Here is a 25,300-nt window from a genome sequence, read left to right on the forward strand (position 1 = left end):
ATGCAGACCTGGTAACTGTGATCCTTAAGGTCGTTTGTATCCCTCCATCCCCTCCCCCACACGTTTACGTGCCTCAGCATTCATCGAGAACCTTCTCCCTCTCACTAGCTGCAACTATTTATTTCCTTCCCCCTTTACCACTCTCTTCTACCACGCCTCTGGAGTGTCAACACAGATCTAACCTTCCTCCATATTTCTCCTGGTTCTGCCCTGTCCTCGCCTCCTCCTCCCTCTCCACCCAGAGAAAGCCCCGCCCTTCCCTCCTCCCTCCCCACCCCAGTCTGTCACACAGGGACATCACCCTACAGCAGTTCAGGCTGTGGTTCGCAGGAAGCATACATTGGCTTTTTGATTCGTGCTAGTTCCCAGCTCACAGTTTAGGAGGATCTAACACCAGCCTTCACGTGAAGGGGGAACCAAGGACAGTGAGGAGCTGGGTGGTCCCAGCCTTGGAGCCCTGCCAGCTGGACATGGGTAAGTATGAGGACCAGCCCTGGGGGAAGGCCTGAAGGATGCCTACCTCCCTCCCTGGCTGACTCAGCAGGGGTGGGGCCTAACCTTTGCTCTTTTGGGGGGTGAAGGAGGGGAAACGGGACTATAGGGGCACAGGGCTCAGATAGTGAGGCTGCCGACCAAGGGATCATGAACATTGGCAAGCTCGGTTCCCAGGAAGAGCCTGAGACTGTGCACCTCAGGTCGGGGCTCTCCCCACCTCACTGTCTCCCCCACGCCCCCACACAGCCCCTTGCTCCTCCCCATTTAAGCTGCTGAAGATTCAAGTAATATTTTACAGTATTCACTGCTGGCCTCCCCCCCCCCCCCCCGCAAAGTAAAGCTCACTTTTGGCTGCGTTGGAGAATTTTTAAGGTGCCTCTCTTTCCCTTATTTTCTCCCAGGCCTTTTAAGTCCCTGACTTCTCTCCTCCCCCACCGCGACCCACCACCAGGTGGGGGCTGCACTGAGCAGCTGCTTCCTGTTGCCCCAGAGGTTGCTGCAAGGGTGGTGGTGGTTGGGGGAAAACTGAAATAAAGCCTATTCTCACGGTCCCACAGCAGTCCCACTAGGGCTGCTACTGGCGGCCCCCTAAGCTCCAGTCACTAACACTGAGTGAGAGAGTTGAAAGGCAGGATTGAGGTTGAAAGGCCTAGGAGGTCTTTGCCCTCGTGGCTTCCTGATTCCAGAAGCTTTTAAACGTGGGCAGTGCTGGGGGAAGGAGACTATGCCTTTCCACAGCTGTAGGAAATCGGGCCCTGTGGAGCTGAAACACAGAGAACCTGTTCACCTAGCAGGGCCTCTGTGTGTTACCCCCAGCAGCCTCGGCCTTCCTTCTTCCGCACCCCCACTCCTCCTTGGCGTCCTTAGGACTCTCACTGCCTTCCCGGCCCTCCTTTGTGAAGAGATCTTTGCCGGAGTCCCGAGAGCGCGGGCGGAGCTCTCCCAACTCCTCCAGTTTGGACCCACCACCATCCCCCACTTCACCATAGAAGTTTGTCTCTTCTTCCTGGGATCTCTTCTCTTCCTCCATCTGGGATCCTTCCTGGTTCTGGCCCCTAGGAGACGCCACCCGCTTCCCCCTCCCCCAGCGGATTCTTCGCGACTGCCTTACCCTAGCGCTTGTCCTTACCCCAGTAGTTCCTGCCCCTTTAAGTGCTACCCCCCCCCAACCCCCACACACCGCCGGCGGCCCAGGGCTGGGGGAGGAGGCGCCGCCGCCGCCACCCGGCTCGGGCCACCTGCGCCGCCGCCCGCGGCCCGGCCCTGCTCCAGGTGAGGCCCGGCAACCCCATCCGATACCAGAGTCCCCGGGCAGGCCGCTCCTGCGGTCCCCTGCCCCGGGGATCCCCGCTGCCCGGGACTCAGGATCTGACCCTCCCCCTGCGGGAGCTGCCCTTCCTCTCTCCCCCGCACTATCTACTCGCCTATTTCTCCCCTGTCCTCTGCGACCGGAATCCGAAGCCGCCTCACGCTTCTCGGCCAACCTCTCCCGGGTACCCGTCCTGTTCTACACCCAGGATCTCCCCCCTCCCCCGCGCCTTCCTCGCCAGAAAAATCTCCCGCGGTCTGGGTTTCGCCTCCTCCCCTCTGGATCCAGAGCTTTCCCACGCCATCCTAACCTCCAATGGGAGGGGGAATAACCGCCACCCCAATTCCTCTTCCTCGTAGTAAGTGAAGGTTGGAGGGTTAGCCTAGGCTATAGGCACTTTCGGGCCCTGCTCCACTTAGACCTTCAAGTTCAACTAAGCCCCATCTAAAGCTTCTCTGTAGCTCTCACCCCACCCCACCCCTCCTGGAGTTTAGGGGTCCGACCTCAGCACCCGCCAACCAGTCTAGGTGGGAGAGGCCTTCTTGAACCTGGGGTGGGCTGATCCAGCTTAGGAACGCTCCTCCAGAGTCAGGGAATGGGGGGAGGGGGGGTGGCAGAGAGGGCACACCCAGAATCTTCTGATTATGGGCTTAAGGGGCTGTTGGAAGATAGTAGGTGAGGGGCTGGAACTGAGCCTCTAAAGGTGTTGGGAGAGGCGTGGGAAGGTTAGCCTTCTCTGCTCAGATGCAAAAGTCCCCCACCCTAAGGAAGTTCAGACTTTCTCCATCCTCTTCTAAGACCACCATGGAGAAGCTCATTGGGGAGTTCCAAACAGGTATGTGAGCTGAGGGCGTACATATACCAACTTGCAGAGAAGAGGAGGAGGGCTTATGGTCCTTTTGATGGGTTATAAGAGAATCTAGCCTCCCCAAAATATAGAGGGGGAGGAGACTGTTTTGCACTAACCTGAAGAGGGAGGGGAGCAAGTTGGAATGGTTATTGGGTTGGGGGCTTTCTCTCTACTAGATCATATTAACACTATAAACTATTCAGCCAGGGAGGGCAAGGGAAATCTTTAATAATTACATCACCTCTGTTGGGGAATTCCCCCGCTCCAAGTCCAGCAGTGCCCCTAGCTCTGCCCCTTCTTGTGCTTTCATCCTTCCCCACTGTTCCCCACTCCAGGATGAGGGGACAGGGTGTCTGGATTTGCTTCAGACTTTGAGTCCTGTTCCATTGGCTGGGAGGTAGCTGGGGGGAGGAAAGGATGGTCAGCAGTGGTGTTGGGCTTGAATTCCAGGGATATCTGGAGGGGGAGAGAAAGAGAGGTGGGTAGAGGGATGCAAACAAATTCCCTTCTTTCTTCCTTTCTTTTTCTTCCTCCCAGCCCCAGCCATCTGGCTCCAGAGTGGAGCCAGGCACTGTGGCAGCTGACCCCAGAGTCAGGGTGGTGCAGCAGGATCACAGGGAGGGTGAGAAAGGGGGAGCAGGTGCTAATTTTTCCCTTCTCATTTTCTTCATTACCCGTCCACTGGCGTGGCTTGAGAGAGGTTCAGAGTATTCCCTAGATATCCTTCTCACAGGTTGCTGAAAAGATGACCATTTGCCCCTTCCCCTTTCTAGTAGCTTCCTAAAGGGAGATGGGGTGGGTGATTGGCCACATCTGATGGGACTGAGGAATGTTTGGGGACATATGGGGTCAGTCTGCCCTCTGTTGTCTGAATGGTGGGGAGAAGCACAGCTGCTGCCTGGGGTGGCTTCTGACTAGAAGTAAATACCCAGCTGTTGGGCATATTGACACCCCACCCTCACCCTTCTTCAAAGAGTAAGGAAGATCTCTGCTTAGATGGGATGAGGAGGGGTCTCATTCAGGGAGGAAGGTAATTGAAGTCCTTCTGCACCAGATGGGAAGAGTGGATCTTGCCTCACTTTCTTTTCTAATCCCAGGTGGCCTTTCTATCCAAACACCCCTCTTTCCTACCGCTCCTGGCTGGGATAGTCCTAGGGGTTGCCCTGGAGACTAGGCCTGGGGCTCGGAAGGGGTGGGGGCAGTCAGTGGGGCACAGGAGTAACCGGCTCTTCCGGAGCATAGTGGAGCCAGCGGGTGGGTGTGTGTGGGTGTGTGGTGGTGGGGGAAGAGGCGTGGCTACACCCGTCTGACTGGAGCAGTCTCCTCCCCTGCCTCCCGACTCTGACTGGCCAGCTCTATGATTGGGGGTGGGAGGTAGGAAGATTCTCCCTCATCTGTCCTGGAAAAGGGAAGAGAAAAAGATATGTAGCTGCCCTTTAGGAAACCATTTACAAGCCCTAGCTCTCTTTTTCATCTGCCTTTATTTTTTTACTTTTTTATTTTGGGGAAGGTGGGGCATTCCTTAGCAGAAGTTTGCTGGATCCCTGCTTTCTCCAGAAGGAAGGACCTCTGTCCCCTGAGTGTGGCTCCTATTTAATTCAGATACTTAAGGTCAGCAGGCTATTGGGGTCCTTATTTTTTTCTTAACGGTGACCTATAAATCTATTATTTAGTCAGGGAAGAGAGAAGGGTTTTGATTTCTACCTGTCTGCTCCTTCCCCCTGGTAATCTGCTTTTCTCTGGAGAGGGAGAGAAACCCTTTTAACCCTCTTAAACCTCCTCACTCTGGCCCACACACTTTAAGACTCTGCTGAAGTTCGCTTTTTTATTAGCCTCTGAGCCGTTTGTAGTGCGGAGTAGTGTCTGTTCCCAAAACTGAGGAAGAGTCCACTCCTCTGTGAAGTAAGGAAATCCAGTCTAGACTGATGTATTTGGCCCTGCCTTGCCCCCACCCAGTTTTCAGATTTTCTTCCTCGCAGACCCACATAAGAAAAGGTATTTGTTGACCCCTCAAAACTGCCAGAGTTTCATTATTCACACTCCATTCCTCTTCCAGAATATTCAGCCTGAGTTTTGCAATTGTTTGTATAACTGCATTGCATTGCACTGAATAGGAATTATCTTGAAGCCTGCAAAGTCTGTTGAGTTACAAGGAAAGGAAACCTGGTTTCTGGTCACAATTTATCCACTCTTTGACCTTGAACAAGTCAGTTAACCTCTCCAGGCCTTAATTCATCTGCCAAACAAGAGCAGATTGAGCTAGAAAATCTGTAAATTCTAACCTTATGTGACACTGTTCTCCATCCTGGGGCCCTGCATTAGACATTTTAGATGAGAACCAAACCCTAGTCCTCTATTTTTTTTCTTTCCTGTTCTTGAGTTTCATACAGTCCTCTAATCCTGTCAAAAAAAAAAAAAAAAAAAAAGTACTGGGATTATAGAATAGGTGGACATTTGGGGCATCTTAATTGCTGTGTCAATTTTCCGGGTAGTCCCCTGCCCCTCTGACCAGGTTTGGGCTAGACTCAGGTCTTGGCTAGACTCAGGTCTTCCTTGTCTGGTTCCAGAGCCAATGCTTCATTTTCCTACGCACAGGCATCTTCCTGACCCCCAGAGCCCTGCAGATGTCGCTGGGAAAGTGGTGATCCAGGCAGGACCAGGCTGCCCCCACGGGACAGAGGTGAGTGGTCAGCAGATGCTGCCGGCTCTTTCCTTTCTCCACCCCTTTATCAGGACTGAACTTCCCTGACTTCAGCTTCTACACTTCGTCTTTTCCGCTACACAGCCTGGGAAATAACTGCCACTGAAATGATCCCCTTCACTTCCACCCCCACCCCTGTTAAGGGACTGGATATGCCTTGGTCCTAAAATTTTGATCTAGTCTTTTAGGTTAATCTTTGGGACCTTGGCACGCCTTTCTGTTTGCTCATTGTGAAACAGGACCACAAGGAGACTTGGTGCAGAGGGAGCTGCTCGCAGGCTAGGGAGACACCGCGGCGCTAGGACCCAGATCCAGGTCTGGGAGCTAGGATGCCCGGCGCTAGGACCCGGTGGTGGAGGCCGAGGAGGGCGGCTCTCTCCCGGCCGTAGCTTCCCCGCCCCCCTCCGGCTTCGGCTCACTCCTCCCCCGCCGGCCATGTTGGCTCCGCTTGGGCCCCGCGGTTGAGCCGCGTCCCCCTCCCCCCTCCCGGACCCCAGACCCCCTCCCCCGCGGTCCCCTCCCCTCCTGGCGCCCGGAGCGCGGCCATGTGAACCGCCCGTACCCCGGGGAGAGACAAGCCCCGAGCCAGGCTGGACGCCGCCGCCTCAGGTCTGTTGGGCTACGTCTGGGGGCCTGAGGGGAGGGAGCCCCGCTTTTATCCTAGGCTTCCCTCAGGGAAGAGAGGCTCTAGTGCTGCCTAGAGCCTCGCCTTGGGCGAGAAGCTGACTTGAGCTTATTTCCAGTTAGGACCCAGCCCCGGGCGGGAGTCTCTCTGCCCAAGGGGCTTGGAGGAGAAGGGGGCTGCTGGGGCTGCTGAAGACCCGGGCGGGGGCGGGAGGAGCTATGGAGGCTCCCGGCGACGGCCGCAGCGACGACGACGAGGAGGCGGAGAAGCCGCCTGGCTGGTGGAGATGACTCCTGTGGGGGACTCGGATGGAATCCCCGGGAGGGGCTCCACCTCCTTGGGTGGGGGTGGGGACTGCACGAGTGCGAAGGGTGGGTGAGGGGGTTCCCTGGGCGGGTTAAACACTCTGTGGGGATTGGGGCGTTTTGGCAGCGGCAAGTGGAGGGTGGAAAGGGGTTCGAGTGGTCTCAGGGTGTCTCCCTCACTGAGCGGCGCAGGTTCTCTTGAGCGTGGCGAGCAGGAGAGGGCCTTGCTGGAGTGGTGCTGTGCTTGGCTTGGGGCCCTCGAGTCCCGGGAGTCTCCCCCTCCGGGGATGGGGGTTCACAGGGCTGATGCTGAGACGTCTGCATTTGAGCTCGGCTTTTAGGGGCTGAAGGGAAGAATAAAGAGGGATCCCCCTTGGAAGGGGATCCCTCACTAAGGGGATCCCCATTTCCGTGACAGAAAAGATGACCCTGTATCATCCCTTTCTTTCCTAATGTTCCCAATTTTCAGAGGAAAGGAAATGCCTATAGCAGACATCCTTTGTAGGATTTATTGGAGTGCGAGATGTGCGTCCTTGGGGGGGCGGGGGGGGGGGGAGATGAGGGGGGTGGCTTCCACCTCCATCTGTACACAAACAGCCCCTCCCCCAAGCCTCCCGCAGGAAGTGGCCGGGAAATGGCAGCTGTGCGTTTGCTGCTGCGTCTCGTTGTTTTGAAATGTCCATTTTAATCAGATTTGGTTTCATTTTCTGAGGCCTTCTGGGCAAGCTTGGATCCTGCCAACAATGTGGTCTTAGAGTCCTTTCGTTTGACTTTTTCTTTCTTTCTTTCTTTTTTTTTTTTTTTTTTGTAAAGTTAATTTGTCAACTGGAAGTGTAGTCACTGCAGTTGACTCACAGAATCCCCATCCGTACCCCCACACCCCCCTCCAGAGCATCTCTGCCTCCCTGTCTGGATTCTTTTTTTCCTTGAGCTAGAGGTCATCGAGAAGCAAACTTAGTCATCCACCAGCCCTGCTGCACTTTCAATACAAGTGATGCAAATTCTCTCAGCATGGAAAGCTGCCAGGAAGATTTGGAATCTTTTGTGGCATGAGAGTGGCTTTTTAGGGTCCTGCTTAATATATTTTTAAGTATAACTTTCTGTATTGCAGAGCACCTTGTCAAGTGAGCTTGTGAGGTGACAAAGGGTAGACTCTGAGCATGGAATTTATTATGTGTTGGGATAGGTACTGATTTGCAGAGTGCAGGTGGTGGACTTGTTTCTCACTGGTGATTCTAGCCTAAGTCCCTATGGGAAGCCTGTTAGTTGATGTAGGGTACTGGAGGGTGTACCTTTTTAATAAGCAGAACCAACTAATAAGGAGAGTTAGCTGTCATATGACTTACTCTTTAGTACATAAAAGACACCTTCTATCTTCTCACTTCTTAGAGAGTGGTAAGCTTTTCCTTTGTTCTGCACAAAATCATGCGTCCAGGTTTTCTTTTTCTCCCCCCAGATAACTGCAGAAGATTTCAACTATAGCATATAGTGATGGACTGTGTGTACTATGTCCTGAGGCACTTTGTTAGATGCTGGGTTTGGTTTGAGAGGAGTTGGTGACAGGATTTTACGTTTTGAGAGGTGAGATTTTAAGATCGTTTGGACTATCCTAAAAACTGTTTAATGTTTAAGACTGGCATTTAAATAATTTTTTCAGGGGTGCCTGGGTGGCTCAGTCCGTTGAGCGTCAGTCTTCGGCCTGGGTCATGATCTTTCTGTTCCTGAGTTCAAGCCCCACGTTGGGCTCTGTGCTCACAGTTCAGAACCTGCCTGTTTCAATTCTGTCTCCCTCTCTCTCTCTGCCCCTCCTCCACTCACATTCAGTCTCTCTCTCTCTCAAAAATAAGCATTAAAAAAATTTTTTTTTTAAAGAATCTTTTCAGTATTTTCCAGTCACAAACCTCCCACCTGAACTGTTAGAGGTCCAGGATAAGAATGGATATATGGTTATGTGACAGCAGCAGCATCACTGTTAAGATAGTATCATTGCTGTGTTCAGTGGAGATTTTGGGGTTGATATTATGGAAATAATAACAAGTCCGGTGTCATTGTCCTTTTTTCTTGCCCCTCTCTTTGACTCGTTGGTTCTTTTGAGTTGCTTTTGATAGGGTGGATTTGATGCTGATTTTAAGTTCCCCTTTCTTCAACCTTTTTTTTTTACCTAAGTTGGGACCTGACAGAATAGTAGTAAATTGATTTTCCTTGTTAGGGGTTAAAAAGTGAAGGAAGGGAAAAGACCACCTTTTTTTCAATGGACTCTTTAAAGGAAACCGTAGATTTTAATTCATTTGATACATGATTAATTAGCTGACTGAAGCAGACCTTTCCATGTCCTTCTTAAAAATTTTTTTTTAAACATTTATTTATTTTTGAGACAGAGACAGAGCATGAACAGGGGAGGGTCAGAGAGAGAGGGAGACACAGAATCCGAAACAGGCTCCAGGCTCCGAGCTGTCAGCACAGAGCCCCACGCAGGGCTCGAACTCACGGACCGTGAGATCATGACCTGAGCTGAAGTCTGATGCTTAACTGACTGAGCCACCCAGGTGCCCCTCCATGTCCTTCTTGTAAAATGGATGCATTTTTCTATCAGAGCAGTGGATTTCTTAATATTGACTGCTTCTTGTCTGTATTTCCTTCCTAAAGGAAATTTGAGGAATAGAGAGAACTGTGTGCGCTAACATCAAAGCCAGTCAGAAATCTAGAATGTGTGGAAAGGCTCATCTTGCCCTCTTGGTGGTTCTGGAATCAGGGGTTGCCAAGAGAGAAGCAAAGCTTGTTACGGTTACTGTGTCTTGCTGCTGTTGACCTTTCTTATTACCTTTGAAGAGGTTTGCTATGTTATATTCTTTTTTTTTTTTTTAAGCTTTATTTATTTAGAGAACAAGTGGGGGAGGGGTAGGGGGGAACAGAGGATCTGAAGCAGGCTCTGTGCTCACAGAAGAGAGTTCGATGGGGTGCTGGAACCCACAGACCATGAGATCATGACCTGAGCTGAAGTTGGACGCTTAACAGACTAAGCCACCCAGGCACCCCTGCTATATAATAATATTCTCTCGCTGTTAAAATAGCATAGGAGTTAGTCCAATAACTAGTATGATGTTTGACCTTGTATCTGATATGTACAGTAAGGCAATAATGCTGAAGTTTTTATGTCTTAGAATGAAGTATAAAACTTAGGAGGTATTTCCTGGGGCAAATAATCTTCCTAATTTTTTCTTGGGATATGGATGTCTTCATATACCCCATAGGCCAAGATTAATACTTAATCAGCATTGTTGCACATGGGTCAGAAGGACTATTTATGTATGTATTTATTTATTTATTTTTGAGAGCGCGCGAGAGAGAACGCGCATACATGAGCATGGGAGGGGGCAGAGAGAGAGGGAGACACAGAATCTGAAGTAGGCTCCAGGCCTGGGCTGTCAGCACAGAGCCCAACGTGGAGCTCGAAGCCACGAATCTGGAGATCATGACCTGAGCCGAAGTTGGACACTTAACTGACTGAACCACCCAGGCGCTCAGAAGGCGCTCTTTAATCTCTGTGCTCAACATGGGGCTCAAATTCAGGACTTGGAGATCAAGAGTTGCATGCTCTACTGACTGAGCTAGCCAGGTGCCCCCAGAAGGACTTTATTTATTTTTCTTTACCAGCTTGTCAGTCTGAATAATTTTGAAATTATGAAATCCTGCAAAATAGAAAACCTGTCTTTGAAGAACTCTGCAGATGGTTCTTAGATTGGGTCCTGGCAGTAAAAGTAGCATTGTGTTACTGTGTTATTCAGTGCTTTGTCCATTTCCTAGTTATCGAGAATAATTAAGAGGGCATTTTATGGACTAAAAGGATAATCCAACTTTACCAAAAAATTCATCAAAAAACTAAAACATGAGGGTACTTAAGAGAACGGTGGTCTCACTACTTTTGGTCTCCTGAGATTAGATTCTTCATGACCTATCCCACTAAACAGGATCCTTAACCTGCCTGCTCAGTTCAGGTTTTTTTGGGAAGGGGATGTCTTCTTGAAGGAAAAGGCCAAGTCCTTAACTGTTAGAGCTGAAATTCTGAGAAACGCTTAGGGCTGAAAGAGGGAAATAACCTTGTTACAACCTCTGGAATGTGACTTTTACTGTCCTGCAATTTCAGACACACTTCCATTTCTCTGACAGTGGAGTGACCAGAGAGAACTGTGGCAGAAAACCTATCCAGATGATTATATTGTTCCTTTATTCAGTCAACAAATATTTTAATGTTTATTTATTTTTGAGAGAGAATGTGAACAGGGGAGGGGCAGAGAGAGGGAGACACAGAATATGAAGCAGGCTCAAGGCTCTGTGCCGTTAGCACAGAGCCCGACATGGGGCTCGAACCCATGAACCATGAGATCATGACCTGAGCCAAAGTCGGACAGTTAACTGACTGAGCCACCCAGGTGTCCTGAGTCAACAAATATTTTAAAACCTACTATGTAACTTGAGTGTTCAGTTAAATCAAGCAAAACATTTTACTAATTTAGAACTCAAATTTATTGCCTCTGTACATTCTCACTACTTTCCTGTTTCCAGGCCTTATTTTCTGTAGGGGATAGCTGTGTAAAATATGTCAAAGTATGGGACCTCTCTTCTAGAAATTGTTACCTCTGTGAAGAATTAATTTTTGGGTTCTCTGAACAAAAACTACAGCCTTTATTAGATGAGTAAGCTGGCAGTGGCATAAAAGATAGATTTATTCATTCATTTGTGTAATCTGTGCATTCAACAAATATTTCTTTTGGTTCTTTTATGTACTTAGCTCTAAATTAGGTGCTGGACATACAATGGTAAAACATAATATCCAATTGATGCCGTAAAACCTACATAGTTTGGAAGAAATAAGGACAGAGAACAGTCATCTTTGTGTTCTCCTGAGCAGCCTAGACATAGCAATTGTCTTTGAGTAGCCCCCCTTAGTATATATAGTCTTCTTTCATCATTCTCCTGCCTCACTGCCCTGACTATGAAAGGGGTTAAAGAAACCACATTTTGAGAGAATGAGCCTCAGTCTGTACATGCTGTAGTCTGAGTCAGAGTTCCAAGGGAAGATTGTTACCAGGGCTGTCAGAATGGGCTGTCCTTTACTAGAGAAGAAGGCATGGGTTGGCACTTTGCACTCTGAATTAGTGGAGGAGAACAATTTAGCCAGGGAAGGGATTTTTAGATATAAAAGTAATCCCTCAGGGTGTGGGACAGGAGTTGGGGAATGGGGCAGTTTTTGTATTAGAACAAGATTTTTCACCCTTGGCACAAATTATCTCTTGAACCAGAAGATTCTTTGTTGTGTGTGGGCTGTCTTGTGTATTGCAGGATCATTAGAAACATCTCTAGCTTCTGCTTACTAGATGCCAGTAGTATATACTTTTCAACAACAATTCTAAATGTCTCCAGAGGCAAAATCACCCCTGGTTAGGAACCACTTATTAGGGTATGGTAGGTGAATCCAGAGATGAGTAGAGTTGACAAATATCCTTTGTAACATTCACAATTATGGAGCCAAAAGATAGCGGTATGATTTATTTACTATACAGTAAAATTTGCATTTCCTGTTTAATAAAAAGAAAACATTTGAAATCTCTTCCTACCTCTTCCCTCCTACCCTCCCTACTCCCCTGACTGCCCCCCCCCCCCCCCCCCCCCATTTAGGAACCTCTCTGTGGAACTTTGGTATACTATATAGGAAGAATGAACCAAAAAGCTGCAGCTACTGCCAAAGTATCAGGCTGGATGGTTAATGTGTGTTGTCTTTCTGGGGGTAGCCTCAGAAGTCTGGGTGTTAGAATTGGTCAGGGCACCTGCAACAGTGTTGAAATCTATAATCTGTATTTCAACATTTTGTGCATTGTCAGCCTTTTTGTGTTAAAATCATGTCACAGATCCACAGGGTAAGTAGCTCTTCAATTGGGACTGAGGAAAACAGTTAAAAAGCAGCCTTATTTGGCTGTGTGGCAAGGGCTTTACTGCTTCAAGCATAAGGAGCAATGTCCCTTAATTCTTAAAAATGAAGCATAGAGTCTCTTAAGAGATCCATTTACATACTCCTGGGACTGGGCTGGGTGCTGGCCTGATTGTACTTCCTGGTCATGAGAGCTGTCTGCTATTCTGGGGGTTGGGTGCTGATTTCTTTTTTCATTTGGCCAAAATCCTATTAGTTCAAAGGGAGAGACTCTCCTTTGCTTTACCTGTTCTCCTTAGTAGGAGGGAGAGTATAGATGGGAGGGCATAATTTACCTTCAGGCATTATTGTGAAAAGCATCTTGGGTAGGAAGGTTGAAATGAAATAACCCTGGCTTTATTGCTGTCCACATTTTTGCATTCCTATAGTATGATCCCGTAGGTAAGTGACATCTGAAATCAAGAGTCAAGGGTAAAGAAGTCTGACTGGAAGGATTACCCCTAGTTTTATAGTACTGGTAATGGTTTCAAATTATATTTATATTTTGATCTTTGGGGCTGGTTATCTTTTTATCCTCACAAGCCATGGAGGTGAGTACTAAAATTTTTAGTAATCCTGAAACTAAGGCTCAGCAACATTAAGTAACTTGCCCAGGGTCACACAGCTAATAGTAGTAGAGTTGGGATTTGAATGTAGAGCCCACTATGTTGTGCTATTTTCACTGCACAGCACAAAGAGTATTTTATATTTCTAGGAATCTTCCTGTAAATGAAGCGATTGTGGTCCTGATGACCCTTCAGTGGAGGCTAGTGGGGAAACAGACCTCAGGCACTAGATAACTTCCCATTCCTTTTACTTATCTGATTTCTGTGAGCCATCCATTTATTCTTATTAGTATGTAATTTATGAGACCGGAAATGCTGTGCTCTCCCAGAGTAGCAGAGAGGAGAAGGTCACTAGTTTCCTCACAGATTCAAATAGAAATTGGAAAAATGAACTGTGGCCTATCATTGAGTGGAAGCATATCCTTTGGTGTACATAGGAGAGAAGGTGTGTATATGTCACACACACACCATGGGGGGTAGGGCTATGCATAAAACTGGGGGAGGAAAGAAGTGGGGATCCAATGAGATTGGCTCTCCAGGAATAGCATTTCTAGGACTTCCGAAATGAATTACTGCATGTCCTCTTTGCTCTGTGATGTAAGCTTTGGAAGGAACCTAACCTAACCTAGAAGATTAGGGAATGAACTTTCCTCCTTTCATTTCAGAAGGATCACTAATCTCATGATGCTTATTTTTCAGATCCCTCATTACTGAGGAGTGGCCCTTTTTAAATTGTAGGGAAATCCTGGGGGATCCTGAGGTCTTTTCTCTATAAGACCCAGTTTCTTTGACGCACAGCAGGTTTAGGTCTGTTGCTTATTTTAGAGTGAAGATGGGAAGCAGATCAATCCTAAAAACTTTTCCTCTTATATCAACAAAATACAGATTGCTTTTATTTTATTTTTATTTAATTTCAGTTAAAATTGATAAAGGTAGGGACAATTAGGGTATTTAGCCTGGAAAATCTTCTAGCTATCATGTCATAAATACAGTTCATGCTTAGAACACCTAATGGTGTCTAATTTGCGTTATCTAGCGTATTTAAAAACATGATTTTTCCAAACCTTGGGCAGTGGTCATATGGTCATATATGTTTTTAATTCTTTAAAAAGTTTTACTTCTGATTCTTTTTAAAAAGAGGTTATTTAAAATGTCATCTAGATTTGCTTATTGCCTCATCTTGGGAGCTTGATAAAGAAATCTTTCTACCTTGCACCTGGTGGTTCAGTGGGTTAAGTGTCCCACTCTTACTTTTGGCTCTGGTCATGATCTTGGTGGTTCATGGGTTCCAGCTCGGAGCCTGCTTGGGATTCTCTGTCTCCCTCTCTCTCTGCCCCTTCCCCATTCACATGTGCGCCTGTGTTCTCTCTCCCTCTGGAAATAAATAAACTTTAAAAAACATTATTAAAAATATAAGTAAATAAATAGATTTTTCTACCTGAATTCTTCTGCCCTTTTTAAAAACATAGTAACCCAAGGAGTTGCTTTTTCTGTATTAAGACAGATCATGTTTCTTTTTATTTTTTATTATTATTATTTTTAACGTTTATTTATTTTTGAGACAGAGACAGAGCATGAACGGTGGAGGGTCAGAGAGAGAGAGGGAGACACAGAATCTGAAACAGGCTCCAGGTTCTGAGCTGTCAGCACAGAGCCTGACGCGGGGCTTGAACTCACGAACTGTGAGATCATGACCTGAGCTGAAGTCGGACGCTTAACCGACTGAGCCACCCAGGCGCCCCGATCATGTTTCTTTCATATCAAATTAATATGCACTACTACATCATAGGTATCTGATTGATGTATCAGACTTTTACAATAATTCTGGCTTCTGCATCTTTTCTTTCCTCTTATCTTTGCTCTGTCAAAGTTAAATATATTCTGACCAAGGGCTTTACTACTTCTTCTTCTTAGTAGTATATCACCTCATATTCAGGACAAGGTGAAGAGCTTTTTAACCATACTGCCCCCCAAATGAGCCACCACCCTTTATAAATGTAAGATGTCCAGCTATTCTCTCTGTCACCCTTTACATTTAAGCCACAAAACTAAAACATTAGGAAGTAACCATATAGGTATAACAGACCAATATTCCTTTGGACACCCTCTTTAATCAGTTTTCCACCTCTGACATTTTTCTGAGCTATGTTCTTAGAAAACCATGAAAAAGGAGTAGAAGTGTTGCTGGACGATTTGAGTTTTGCTATTATGGTCCCCTTTCCTAAAATATATTCCTTCCATATTCCTTTGCTAAGGTACTATACTATCTTCTTCAGATGTTTAGGGCTGTGGATAGGATAACATGGAAATTATTTAACTCAAGTATAATAATAAAGCAGCAAATGTATCAAATGCTTTTTCTGCCAACAACCCCCATCTCCATGGCTTCCTATCAAAAAGATGGCTTTGAGAACCTTCTGTGGTCCCTGGGAATGGGACTCTGGCCTTACCTTGAGGGGAAAAGAAAAAAAAAAAAAAGGATGGAGAAGGTTAAAATGTTATAATAGAGGGTTAATATCTAACATAGAGGGATAACCTAAACTGGAAGTTTAAGAAGTATGATTCACACAAGGGAAAGATTCCTTCAGGCTTATAGCTTGGTTTTTCTCACTAACTCTGTATCTCTATGAGTCTGACTTTAAAAGACTGTTTCTGTACGGTCATTGTCCAGTTAGGGGTATATTTCCTCCACCTCATCTTTCAACCTGTACCCTTACACACTCCCCAGTACTTAGGTAGGAGAAGGGTAAGTAGATGGAGGGGAGGGGGCATTCCCTCTAGAAGATTCCAGGTGACATAACCTTGTTTAACCGCCAGTATTTTTTTTTCCCCTCTCTCTCCCCTCCTACAGAAATGGAGGCAAACGACCATTTTAACTTTACTGGCCTTCCCCCTGCACCTGCTGCCTCAGGACTGAAACCCTCTCCCTCCTCAGGGGAGGGCCTCTACACTAACGGGTCTCCCATGAACTTCCCCCAGCAAGGGAAAAGTGAGTGTGAGGGCCACATGGCCTGGGGAGGGAGTGGGCATCATTCCTTTAGAGCAGGTTGATGGGATAAGATTTGGCTCCCCTACCTCACAACAGCTCTTTTTCTTGCCAGGTGGGGAGGGAGGAAGTAAATCTTCAGAACTTCAGCTGCTGGAGAGAAAGCAAGTTTCTAAGAACAAGTTCTAGGGGTTTATGAAGTGATACTCTTAGTCTTGACTTAAGGTTGGAAAGGGTTAGAAAAACATCCTGGCTTTTTCATCTTAGCCTGCTCTTCTGTCAGCCCTGTTCCCTGGCTACTGCCAGAATGGTGAGGTGGCTACTGCTTCTGATAACTACTTGTGGACCCATGAGAGAGATAAAGGTCCAGCCCTCTGAGAAGCTGTTTTTAAAGCTTGGAGAAGCCAGCCCTAGGATTGGGGGTGGAGGGATTGGGTAAAGATTGGGATGTATTTGCCTTTCAGTTTGTGTAGCAAAGAAGAGGGCAGATGCTTGAAGTGTGTGTGCCACCCCTGTCCTTGAGAGTTGAAGATAGGGACAGGGAAGTTTTAAATGCTTACCTAGTTCCCTAGAGAGAAACGTCTATAATTCCAGACAGAAGTGTTGCTGCCAGGATCAGGTCTTTTCCTGGATTTGGCTTATCAATTGTTCTGTACCATAGCTGTGCCAAGTACTTCTCTAATCTTGCCTGGGTCTCAGGTACTTTATGCTTGGAAGCAGAGAGAAGCCCAAATGGTTTCCTCCTTCCTTGCAGCAGAAAAATACTGCTGTAGGCTTATACTTAACCACCTCTCCCTTCTGTTCTCCACAAGGGGGTTGCGGATAGAAGCTCCTTTATTACACTGAGGACCCTCCTCCCCCTCAGCTTCTTTAGTATCTGGTTCCTTTTATTTGAATTGTCCTCCAGTCTAGAGGTGGCCATTGGTGTTGAGAACTGAAGTCTGTAGTACTAGTCACGCAGTGATTTTTTTTTTTCCCCCCTGCAATATTACCCTCCAGTTCCAATGGGGAGGGACCAAGCCCAGCCTTCTGAGTTGGGATCTTGCCGCTGTGGTGACTGCAGATTCTATTCTTAGCCCAGCACAAAGTGCTGGATCTGCATGTGCCAGTGAGGTGGAGGCTGTCCCTTCTGGTGCCACTGTGGGGCCAAACAGGCTCTGGGGTAAGGGGGGGCCTGGAGAATTCAGTCATGCCACTTCCAAGGGAAGAATTCCTCTAGGGAATGAGGGTGGAGAAGAATGCAAGTCACTGTAGGGAGTCTGCAGGCAGCTTCATATAAAAAAATAAAAAAACCCTGAGCAGCAGCAGCAGCCAGCTCTCTGCTGGTCGCTCCTGTGGTAGGCCAGGAGAGCTCCCCAGCCCCCTACTCAGCAGCCTCAGAAGCAGTTGCTAAGCTTACATCCAGGAGCATCTGGGTTTGGTGTTCCCTGGAGACTGAAAAGCTATAAATATAGTGGAGGGGGAATCCCCCTCCCCTTCACCTTCCCTTTTTCTAGTCAGTGCTGTTCTTTTGGTAGAGGTGGTAGAGTTACTTGCATACATATCTGTAACTGACCCTTTTTCCTCTTTCTCTGCCAGGTTTGAATGGGGATGTGAATGTTAATGGCTTATCTACTGTATCTCACACTACTACTTCAGGGATTTTGAACTCTGCTCCCCACTCCTCCAGCACCTCACACCTCCATCACCCCAGCGTGGCCTACGACTGTCTCTGGAACTACTCACAGTACCCATCTGCCAATCCTGGCAGCAACCTCAAGGACCCACCCCTTCTCTCCCAGTTCTCGGGGGGACAATACCCACTCAACGGCATCCTTGGGGGCAGCCGGCAACCTTCATCCCCAAGTCACAACACTAACCTTCGGGCTGGGAGCCAAGAGTTCTGGGCCAACGGTACCCAGAGTCCCATGGGGCTTAACTTCGACTCACAGGAACTGTATGATTCCTTTCCTGACCAGAATTTTGAGGTGATGCCCAATGGACCCCCTAGTTTTTTCACCTCCCCACAGACTTCTCCTATGTTGGGATCCAGCATCCAGACCTTTGCACCCTCCCAGGAGGTAGGCAGTGGTATCCATCCCAATGAGGCGGCAGAAAAGGAGCTGACTTCAGTTGTGGCAGAGAATGGCACTGGCTTGGTAGGCAGCCTGGAGCTGGAAGAAGAGCAGCCAGGTATAACTATGGCTCTGTGAGTTGGGTTGGGAGAGGAAAAAGGGGTCTGTGGGGGGCAGTGGCTTTTTGAGGTGAGGAAAACTTGTCTTTCCAGCTCTCTGCAGTGGAGGCTGATTTGCATGTTGGTGATTAGCAGAGCCAAGTGGCTGGTGTTTTTGTGGCAGCAGCACCAGCTCGAGAGTGGGAGTGCAAATTATTTCAAGCTCATGCAGAGCTGCTGGCCTGGAGAGGGCAGGTGGGCGAGCCTGAAACAGCCCCAACAGACACCCTGCATCAAGAAGGGCTTCTTCCAAAATATAGGAAGGGGTTGGGGCTTTAGCAGGGGGCATTGAGGCCAATTTTGACTTGGCTGTGGCAAGGCCAGACTGGGCTGCTAAAGTGGGCTGAGCCCTAGTAGTGATTGACACCTGAAGGAGGGAAGAAACAGGCAGAGCATACCATTGCTTGTTTACTCAGTTTCCTGTTGCTTGTTGTTGTTGTTAGCACTGGTACATGTGACAATCCTCTTATCTTTGTCCTCAAAATAGATAAATGCTTAGTTTGCTATTGATTCCACATATAAGGGTGACCACCCTGTAAAATCACAGGGTATTTTCTCTGTTTACCACCTGTTCCCACTAGATGGGGGAAATAGCTGAGAACATGACAGGGTTCTTGTCTCAGACCCCACTCTCTTCTCCCTTCTCTTTACCTGCAATAGGATTTTACTAGCACTGCTCACTAGAGTATCTTGGTATGATTGGGAATCCGACATAAAACTGGTACCCCTAATTACTGAAAGAATGAACATCCCTCTAGCAAAGACTGGCTGTCTACTGTAGCTGAATGAACCAGTTTAAGGCCCTGATTTTGACTTTTGCCCTCCTCTGGGATTTCCTAGAACTGAAGATGTGTGGCTACAATGGCCCTGTCCCTTCTGTGGAATCATTACACCAAGAGGTCTCAGTCTTGGTCCCTGACCCCACAGTGAGCTGCTTAGATGATCCTTCACATCTTCCTGATCAACTGGAAGACACTCCAATCCTCAGTGAAGTCTCTCTGGAGCCCTTCAACCCTCTGGCACCGGGTAGGCTTGGAGGCTGGCTCCATTCAATATGTCCATGCAGAAGGTAGCCAGCTCTGTCACCTAGAAGAGATAGTAAACCAGGGAAAGTATTTAGGAATTTGGGGCATTGGGGCCTCCAGATAATCCTGTGGCCAACCACAGGTTCATGCCACTGGCTGACTGGGCCAACTGCACTCTGAGCTGAATTGGTTCATTTCCCAGGTTCTCTCCTAGTGTTCCTTTTGGCCAAGAGCCCTGAGCTGTAATAATTCACTGGATAAGGACTTATTACCACACAGTTGGGCTATTTGAGTTCTCAGTAACTAGAAAGGAAACTGTTGCCAGTGAATAATTACCTTTTACCCCACTGAAATATAAGAAAGGCCTATTTTGTGATGGATGCTAGAATTTTCCGTTGGTGAGTGGGTTAATACAGAGTCAATGCTTTTCCCTTCATTTCTATTTCAAGCTTTTACAATCCCTAAAGTCTGGTGACTACTGTTTCAGGGAGAGACCTGTGATACGTCCTTAATTTAATATTAGAAAGATGGGAACTAGAATTGGGATATAATACCAGTATTTCTTAAATCTTGTTTTCTGATTTTTCCACATCCTGAAGAGCCAGTGAGTGGAGGACTCTATGGTATAGATGACACGGAGCTGATGGGTACAGAGGACAAGCTGCCTCTTGAGGACAGCCCTGTGATTTCTGCCCTTGATTGCCCTTCCCTCAATAACGCCACTGCCTTCAGTCTCCTGGCAGATGACAGTCAAACTTCAGCCTCTATCTTTGCCAGCCCCACCTCTCCACCTGTCCTTGGGGAGTCTGTCCTGCAAGGTAAGTGAAGAGAGGTAGGACGGAGAGTCTGTGGCCCAGGAAAAGGTGAGAGAACCAGTTCCATAGTTATAGTCTTAGGGGTGGGTGCCTTGCTGGGAGCTGAGGGGGCTATGGGATAGACTAAAGGCATAGGCTGTTACACTCTGACTTCTGCCCTCACCCAGAAGAACTTGTGGGAAAGGAGGAAAAAGGCCAGGGGCCTTACTGGCTCCAGGTAGAAGGTACTTCTTCACACAGTGACAGCAGCATCTTTGCTCTTTGACCTTCATGAATGGTTGGGGAGGATAGCCAGAGGCTACTTCTCATTTTCCAACCCCAGGGGAAAGCACTGGAAGTAATTCTGTTTAGCTTAGTCTAGGTTTGACTGAGTAGATTCTCTTTCTTTGTAGGACACTATTTTTTCTTATCCATCTTATCCCTTTCAATTCCAGATAACACCTTTGACCTGAACAATGGTAGTGATGCAGAACAGGAAGAAATGGAGACTCAGTCTTCAGACTTCCCACCATCTCTGACCCAGCCAGCCCCTGACCAGTCATCCACTATTCAGCTCCATCCAGCAACTTCACCAGCAGCCCCACCAACAGCCTCCCCGGCAATCTCCCTGGCAGTTTCGCCAGCAGCCTCCCTGGAAATCTCTCCAGAAGTCTCCCCAGCAGTTTCGCCAGCAGTCTCCCCAGAAGTTTCTCCAGTCATCTCTCCAGCAGCATTCCCAGCTGTCTCTCCAACTTCCTCAGCAGCCCTTCCACCAGTCTCCTCAGAAGTCTCCTTGACGGCCTCCCCGGTGACCTCCCCAAAAGTGTCCCCTGCAGCTTCCCCAGCAGCTGTCCTCCCAACAGCCTCCCCGGCAGATAAAGATGTCAGCAGCCTCCCTGAAACCACTGCCGACCTGGAGGAAATCACTGGAGAAGGAGTCACTACTTCTGGTAGTGGTGAGTGTCCAGATTCTGTTTTACTCCTAGCCAGTTCCAAGAAAAGTTTCTGTCCTATGTGACATTTAGCCCTTCCCTGCTGGCCTTCCCTGTTTTGCTTGAATTCTTAACTCGATATTCCTTGTCTTCCTCCCAAGGTGATGTCCTAAGGAGACGTATTGCTACCCCAGAAGAAGTTCGTCTTCCCCTCCAGCATGGGTAAATGCTCTAGTTTGTTCCATATGTTGACCTTGACAAATTTAACGAATGACTCTAGGAAGAAGGAGAGAGGTCATCTCTTCTGAGATGGAGAGGAATGGGCTAGACAAGAATGGATTAAAGGACAGTTATCTGCAATGATAATGCCTGACATTCTTAGGCTATTCTTCTCCCAGCATCTGCCTCCCCTCACCTATTCTTCCCTCATCTAGTGGCTACTTTTTTTTTGCTCCAGGGGCTGCAGCTGTTATCTTTTCCAAAGTCCGCCGGTGACCCTAGAGCTCAGATATCCAAATTAGCTGACTTGTTTTATATGCTTAGAGAAGGGATAGCAGTGAATGAGGAATGGCTGAGTTCTGATAAATTGGGATTGATTATTTATTCATTCATTCATTCATTCATTCATTCATTTATTTATTTTTTTTTTAATGCTCTTTGGAGAGGTAAGGGCAGGAATGGTATTTGACCAGAATGAGCAAGCCAGTTGACATCAAGGGACTTATAAGAATAACTGCCTTCCTGATCTTCTCCACTCCCACCCCTCTAGGCTACTTGTGGTCACCAAGTCTGAGTTCTGCTTAAAGGGTTGATTTGTTTTTTAATATATATTTTTGAGAGAGAGAGACAGGCACACACAGTGCGAGCAGGGGAGGGACAGAGAGGGAGAGACAGAATCTGAAGCAGACTCTAGGTTTTAGCTGTCAGCACAGAGCCAGATGCAGGGCTCGAACTCAAACTGTGAGATCATGACCTGAGCTGAAGTTGGAAGCCCAATTGACTGAGCCACCCAGGAGTCCCAGAATTCTGCTTAATGTTTTGAGAGAAAGATAGGGCTTAGTCTTAGAATAATCTGTTTCTCAGAACAGAGTTCCTCACTAAACCTTGGCCTGTGAAGGCATTTCATGGAGTCAGCAGCAAGTTTACTCTTCTGCTTGCCTCCCCACCTGTCTTTTCTGCCTTTACTCCCTCAAGTCTTCTTCCTCTTTGCTGGAAACCCAGACATTGCCATGAATGGCATCAGGGAGGGGGTTCCTGGCTGCTCATTATACTGACTTTATGTAAAGGCAGGAGTGGAGGTCTTTCTGGGCACACGTAGTTGGGTGGGTTACTTTTCTCCAAGGCCCTGAGGGATTTGTGGATCTGCTTTCCAGCCAAGTTTGTGTCTCATGCTGTTTGCGTCTACATGCAGTTCTAGCGAGACAGATGCAGGGAGGGTCATCTCAGTGGGCTTGGCTCCTGGGGTGGCTTGTGTGTGGGTAGGGGTGTGACCTGGCGGCAGGGCACGTGTGCTTCTCTGGCAGGTGGCGGAGAGAGGTGCGCATCAAGAAGGGTAGCCACCGATGGCAGGGGGAGACATGGTATTATGGCCCCTGTGGGAAGAGGATGAAACAGTTCCCAGAAGTGATCAAGGTAATGTAGCTTTCACGGGTTTTTTAAGGGAAGCACAGGCCCCTTTCTTGGGCCCAGTGGCAACAGGCTAGCATTTTCTGCTCTTTGGCTTATCCTTGTGCTATTGCTGGACCAAGGCATGATAGGGCTGTGACTTCATTAATGCCACTTTTCCTTCTCCTTTTAGTACCTGAGCCGCAACGTGGTACACAATGTCCGTCGTGAGCACTTCAGTTTCAGTCCCCGTATGCCTGTTGGAGATTTCTTTGAAGAGAGAGACACACCAGAGGTGCACATTGCAGGGTTAAATACACTTTTGTCTCTGAGAAAGAGTTGGTGGACAAGCTGTAGCTTCCTCTTGTGGGGTTTGGAGGTTCTGGGCATTGAATGATTCAAGGATCTGGTGGCTTGCACCCTCACATTATAACAGGTTTCTTCGTTACCTTAGGGCTTGCAGTGGGTGCAGCTCTCAGCAGAGGAGATCCCTTCCAGGATTCAGGCAATTACGGGGAAACGGGGCCGACCTCGAAACACTGAGAAGGCCAAGACTAAGGAAGTCCCCAAGGTGAAACGGGGACGAGGTCGGCCACCGAAGGTCAAAATCACTGAGCTGTTGAATAAGACAGATAACCGCCTCCTAAAGAAACTGGAGGCCCAAGGTACAGTGGTGTTTCTTACTTTAGGATTCTGCTTGCTATGTGAAGTATTAGAAATGTTAAGGACTTGCTGATGCCTGGGTTTCTCAGGAGCATGACTGATATTAATTGTCTGGACAGAATGAACCTTCTGAATCACCTTCTCCTCCCTGGAAAGCAGCACCAGGGTCCCAGCGCTTTTGTGGTACTTTTTTAACAACCAGTTTCTTCTTGAATTGCTTATCCTAGTGGAGCCTTGGGCAGTCCCCAGATGTTGATAGGAGAGGAGAGGGCTTCCATGTCCTTTCTTGCCATCTTTTAGCTCCTTGGCTTATTGGTTTGGGTTGTACACTTTTACCTTACTCATTGCCACCATCATGGAGGTTCAGAATTCACATCTGAATCTAAAGATTATTCATGCTGTTTTAGTGGATAGACAGGTAATATGTGTAATTTTTCAATAAATATTGCATGTACCCTGCTGTAGAGTGAAGAATTTGAAAAAATTTGAAAAAAAGTCTTCTGACTCCTCTTCAGAGTTCCAGCTCTGCCACATTCTGACCACATGACTTGGAGCAAGACACATTTTACTAGAAGTGTATACTGGTTTATCTGCAGATAGTGTCTATCTAATTTGGAGGGCTGCTGTATAGCTGTGGTGCTGGTAGTGTGTCCATGCCAGAATAGAATATGTATTATGCTATCAAGAACATCAATTCTAAAATATTCTATTGTTTGCAGCATTCCACTTCAATATGCAGTCTTGCAAAAGCAAAGAAATTTGTATTTTTTAGTAGAGTAAGGCATAAGAGCCGAACATAAGCAATAGTTATGTCACTGTTGATCCAGTTCTACTGCGATGTCCATTACTTGAGCCCTTTCTTTCTGGCACATTTTTTGTTAATTGGTGCCTCCAACTTTGGAGACGACCCTCTTTCCCTGGCAGTTTTCTTTCTCTGCTCTAAAATCAGTGTGTGGGTAGCTGCCCTTGTTGGGTAGCCTGGGAGAAAGATGGGCTACAAAGCTACTCTGTTGGGGCTTCTAGGACCCCTTCTAAAGTAGTCCCACCTGTTTTAGGGGCTGGGACTTCTGGACAGGAGATACCATTTGAGTTTTTTGTGCTACCCCACAGCCAGTGTCTCTTCTACATTCCCCCCCCCCTCCCCCGCCCCCAACATTTTCTTATGTGTACTAAAAACCAAACTTTTAGATTTTTCAGGGAGCTGCTTGGGAAGCCAGCTTTGTGACAGGCATGTGCTACTCTGAATGCTGGAGCTCTATCTGCCACACCCTTCATTTTTCTTTCTGCCCTCACAGAAACACTGAATGAGGAGGATAAAGCAAAGATGACTAAAATCAAGAAGAAGATGAAGCAGAAGGTACAACGAGGAGAGTGTCAGTCTACTGTCCAAGGGCAGGTGAGGGACATCAGAGAGATTACACAGTGGGTTAGCTTTTCCTACAGTCTGCTTTGTTGTCTCTTCTTCCTTCTCCCTCATTTGCCACCTCCCCACCTCATGTAGCAGCATACCTTCATTACCTGGAATTTTGGGGGGCTTGATTTAGAAAATTGGGCTTGTTCGAGAATCACATGGGTAACTCCAGGGTGAGAGAATTGATCCATTGCCAACCCCTCATCCCATCTCTCACCTCTCCTCCCCAGCACCCTTGTCTGTTTTTGAATCCTAGCCCAAGCAGAGATGCTTTCAGAGTTTGAGGAGAAATGACTTCCCTTATGGTTTACAGGCCAGAAACAAGCGGAAACAAGAGACCAAGAGCTTAAAGCAGAAGGAAGCTAAGAAGAAACCCAAGGTAGGTGCATGTACACACAAGTATAACTTTGAAGTCACCAAACTGATTTTGCAAGACATGTGTGAGTTGGTCTTGTTTTATAGCCATGTTTGTGGGTTCTGAGGTCGGGAGGATGGGGACCAGGGAAGGGTGGTGACTGGAATCTTTATGGAACTCTTGGTTCCTCTCTCCCTTGGGTGAGTAGGTGGAGAAGGAGAAGGTAAAGACAAAGCAGGAAAAACTGAAGGAGAAAGTGAAGAGAGAGAAGAAAGAGAAGGTAAAAGTGAAGGAAAAGGAGGAAGTGGCCAAAGGCAAGTCAGCCTGTAAAGCAGATAAAACGCTGGCCATGCAGAGGCGCTTGGAGGAGCGGCAGAGGCAGCAGATGATCTTGGAGGAGATGAAGAAGCCCACAGAGGATATGTGTCTGACTGACCATCAGGTAGTGAGGGGACAGTAACAGGTTCTGGGTTTCTGGGTTCTAGAAGGGCCAGTTGTGCA

The 25,300-nt window shown here is 47.6% G+C and overlaps 1 protein-coding gene across 7 annotated transcripts in view; it reads left to right on the forward strand.

Annotated features, from left to right (window-relative positions):
- Positions 1-291: 291 nt before the first annotated feature.
- Positions 292-25,300, forward strand: part of BAZ2A (bromodomain adjacent to zinc finger domain 2A) — a 34,548-nt gene continuing 9,539 nt past the window's right edge. For 2 of the 7 annotated variants that reach the window (XM_019454799.2, XM_019454805.2), the window contains exons 1-14: positions 292-474; positions 5,250-5,334; positions 15,668-15,805; positions 17,381-17,974; positions 18,855-19,040; positions 19,639-19,857; positions 20,289-20,789; positions 20,927-20,987; positions 22,289-22,397; positions 22,564-22,665; positions 22,825-23,035; positions 24,329-24,429; positions 24,758-24,823; positions 25,008-25,241. In XM_019454799.2, the coding sequence (XP_019310344.2) occupies positions 15,670-15,805; positions 17,381-17,974; positions 18,855-19,040; positions 19,639-19,857; positions 20,289-20,789; positions 20,927-20,987; positions 22,289-22,397; positions 22,564-22,665; positions 22,825-23,035; positions 24,329-24,429; positions 24,758-24,823; positions 25,008-25,241 (2,520 nt within the window). In that variant the 5' untranslated portion in view covers positions 292-474; positions 5,250-5,334; positions 15,668-15,669. Of the gene's footprint in view, positions 475-1,690; positions 1,768-2,610; positions 2,640-5,249; positions 5,335-5,810; positions 5,965-7,765; positions 7,867-9,004; positions 9,117-15,667; positions 15,806-17,380; positions 17,975-18,854; positions 19,041-19,638; positions 19,858-20,288; positions 20,790-20,926; positions 20,988-22,288; positions 22,398-22,563; positions 22,666-22,824; positions 23,036-24,328; positions 24,430-24,757; positions 24,824-25,007; positions 25,242-25,300 lie in introns of those variants that run through there. The other 5 variants (XM_019454801.2, XM_019454802.2, XM_019454798.2 and 2 more) reach the window with 5 other exon arrangements.

The sequence above is a fragment of the Panthera pardus genome, unplaced genomic scaffold (genome assembly GCF_024362965.1).
Source record: "Panthera pardus isolate Hobbes unplaced genomic scaffold, ASM2436296v1 HiC_scaffold_6, whole genome shotgun sequence".
NCBI lineage: Eukaryota > Metazoa > Chordata > Mammalia > Carnivora > Felidae > Panthera > Panthera pardus.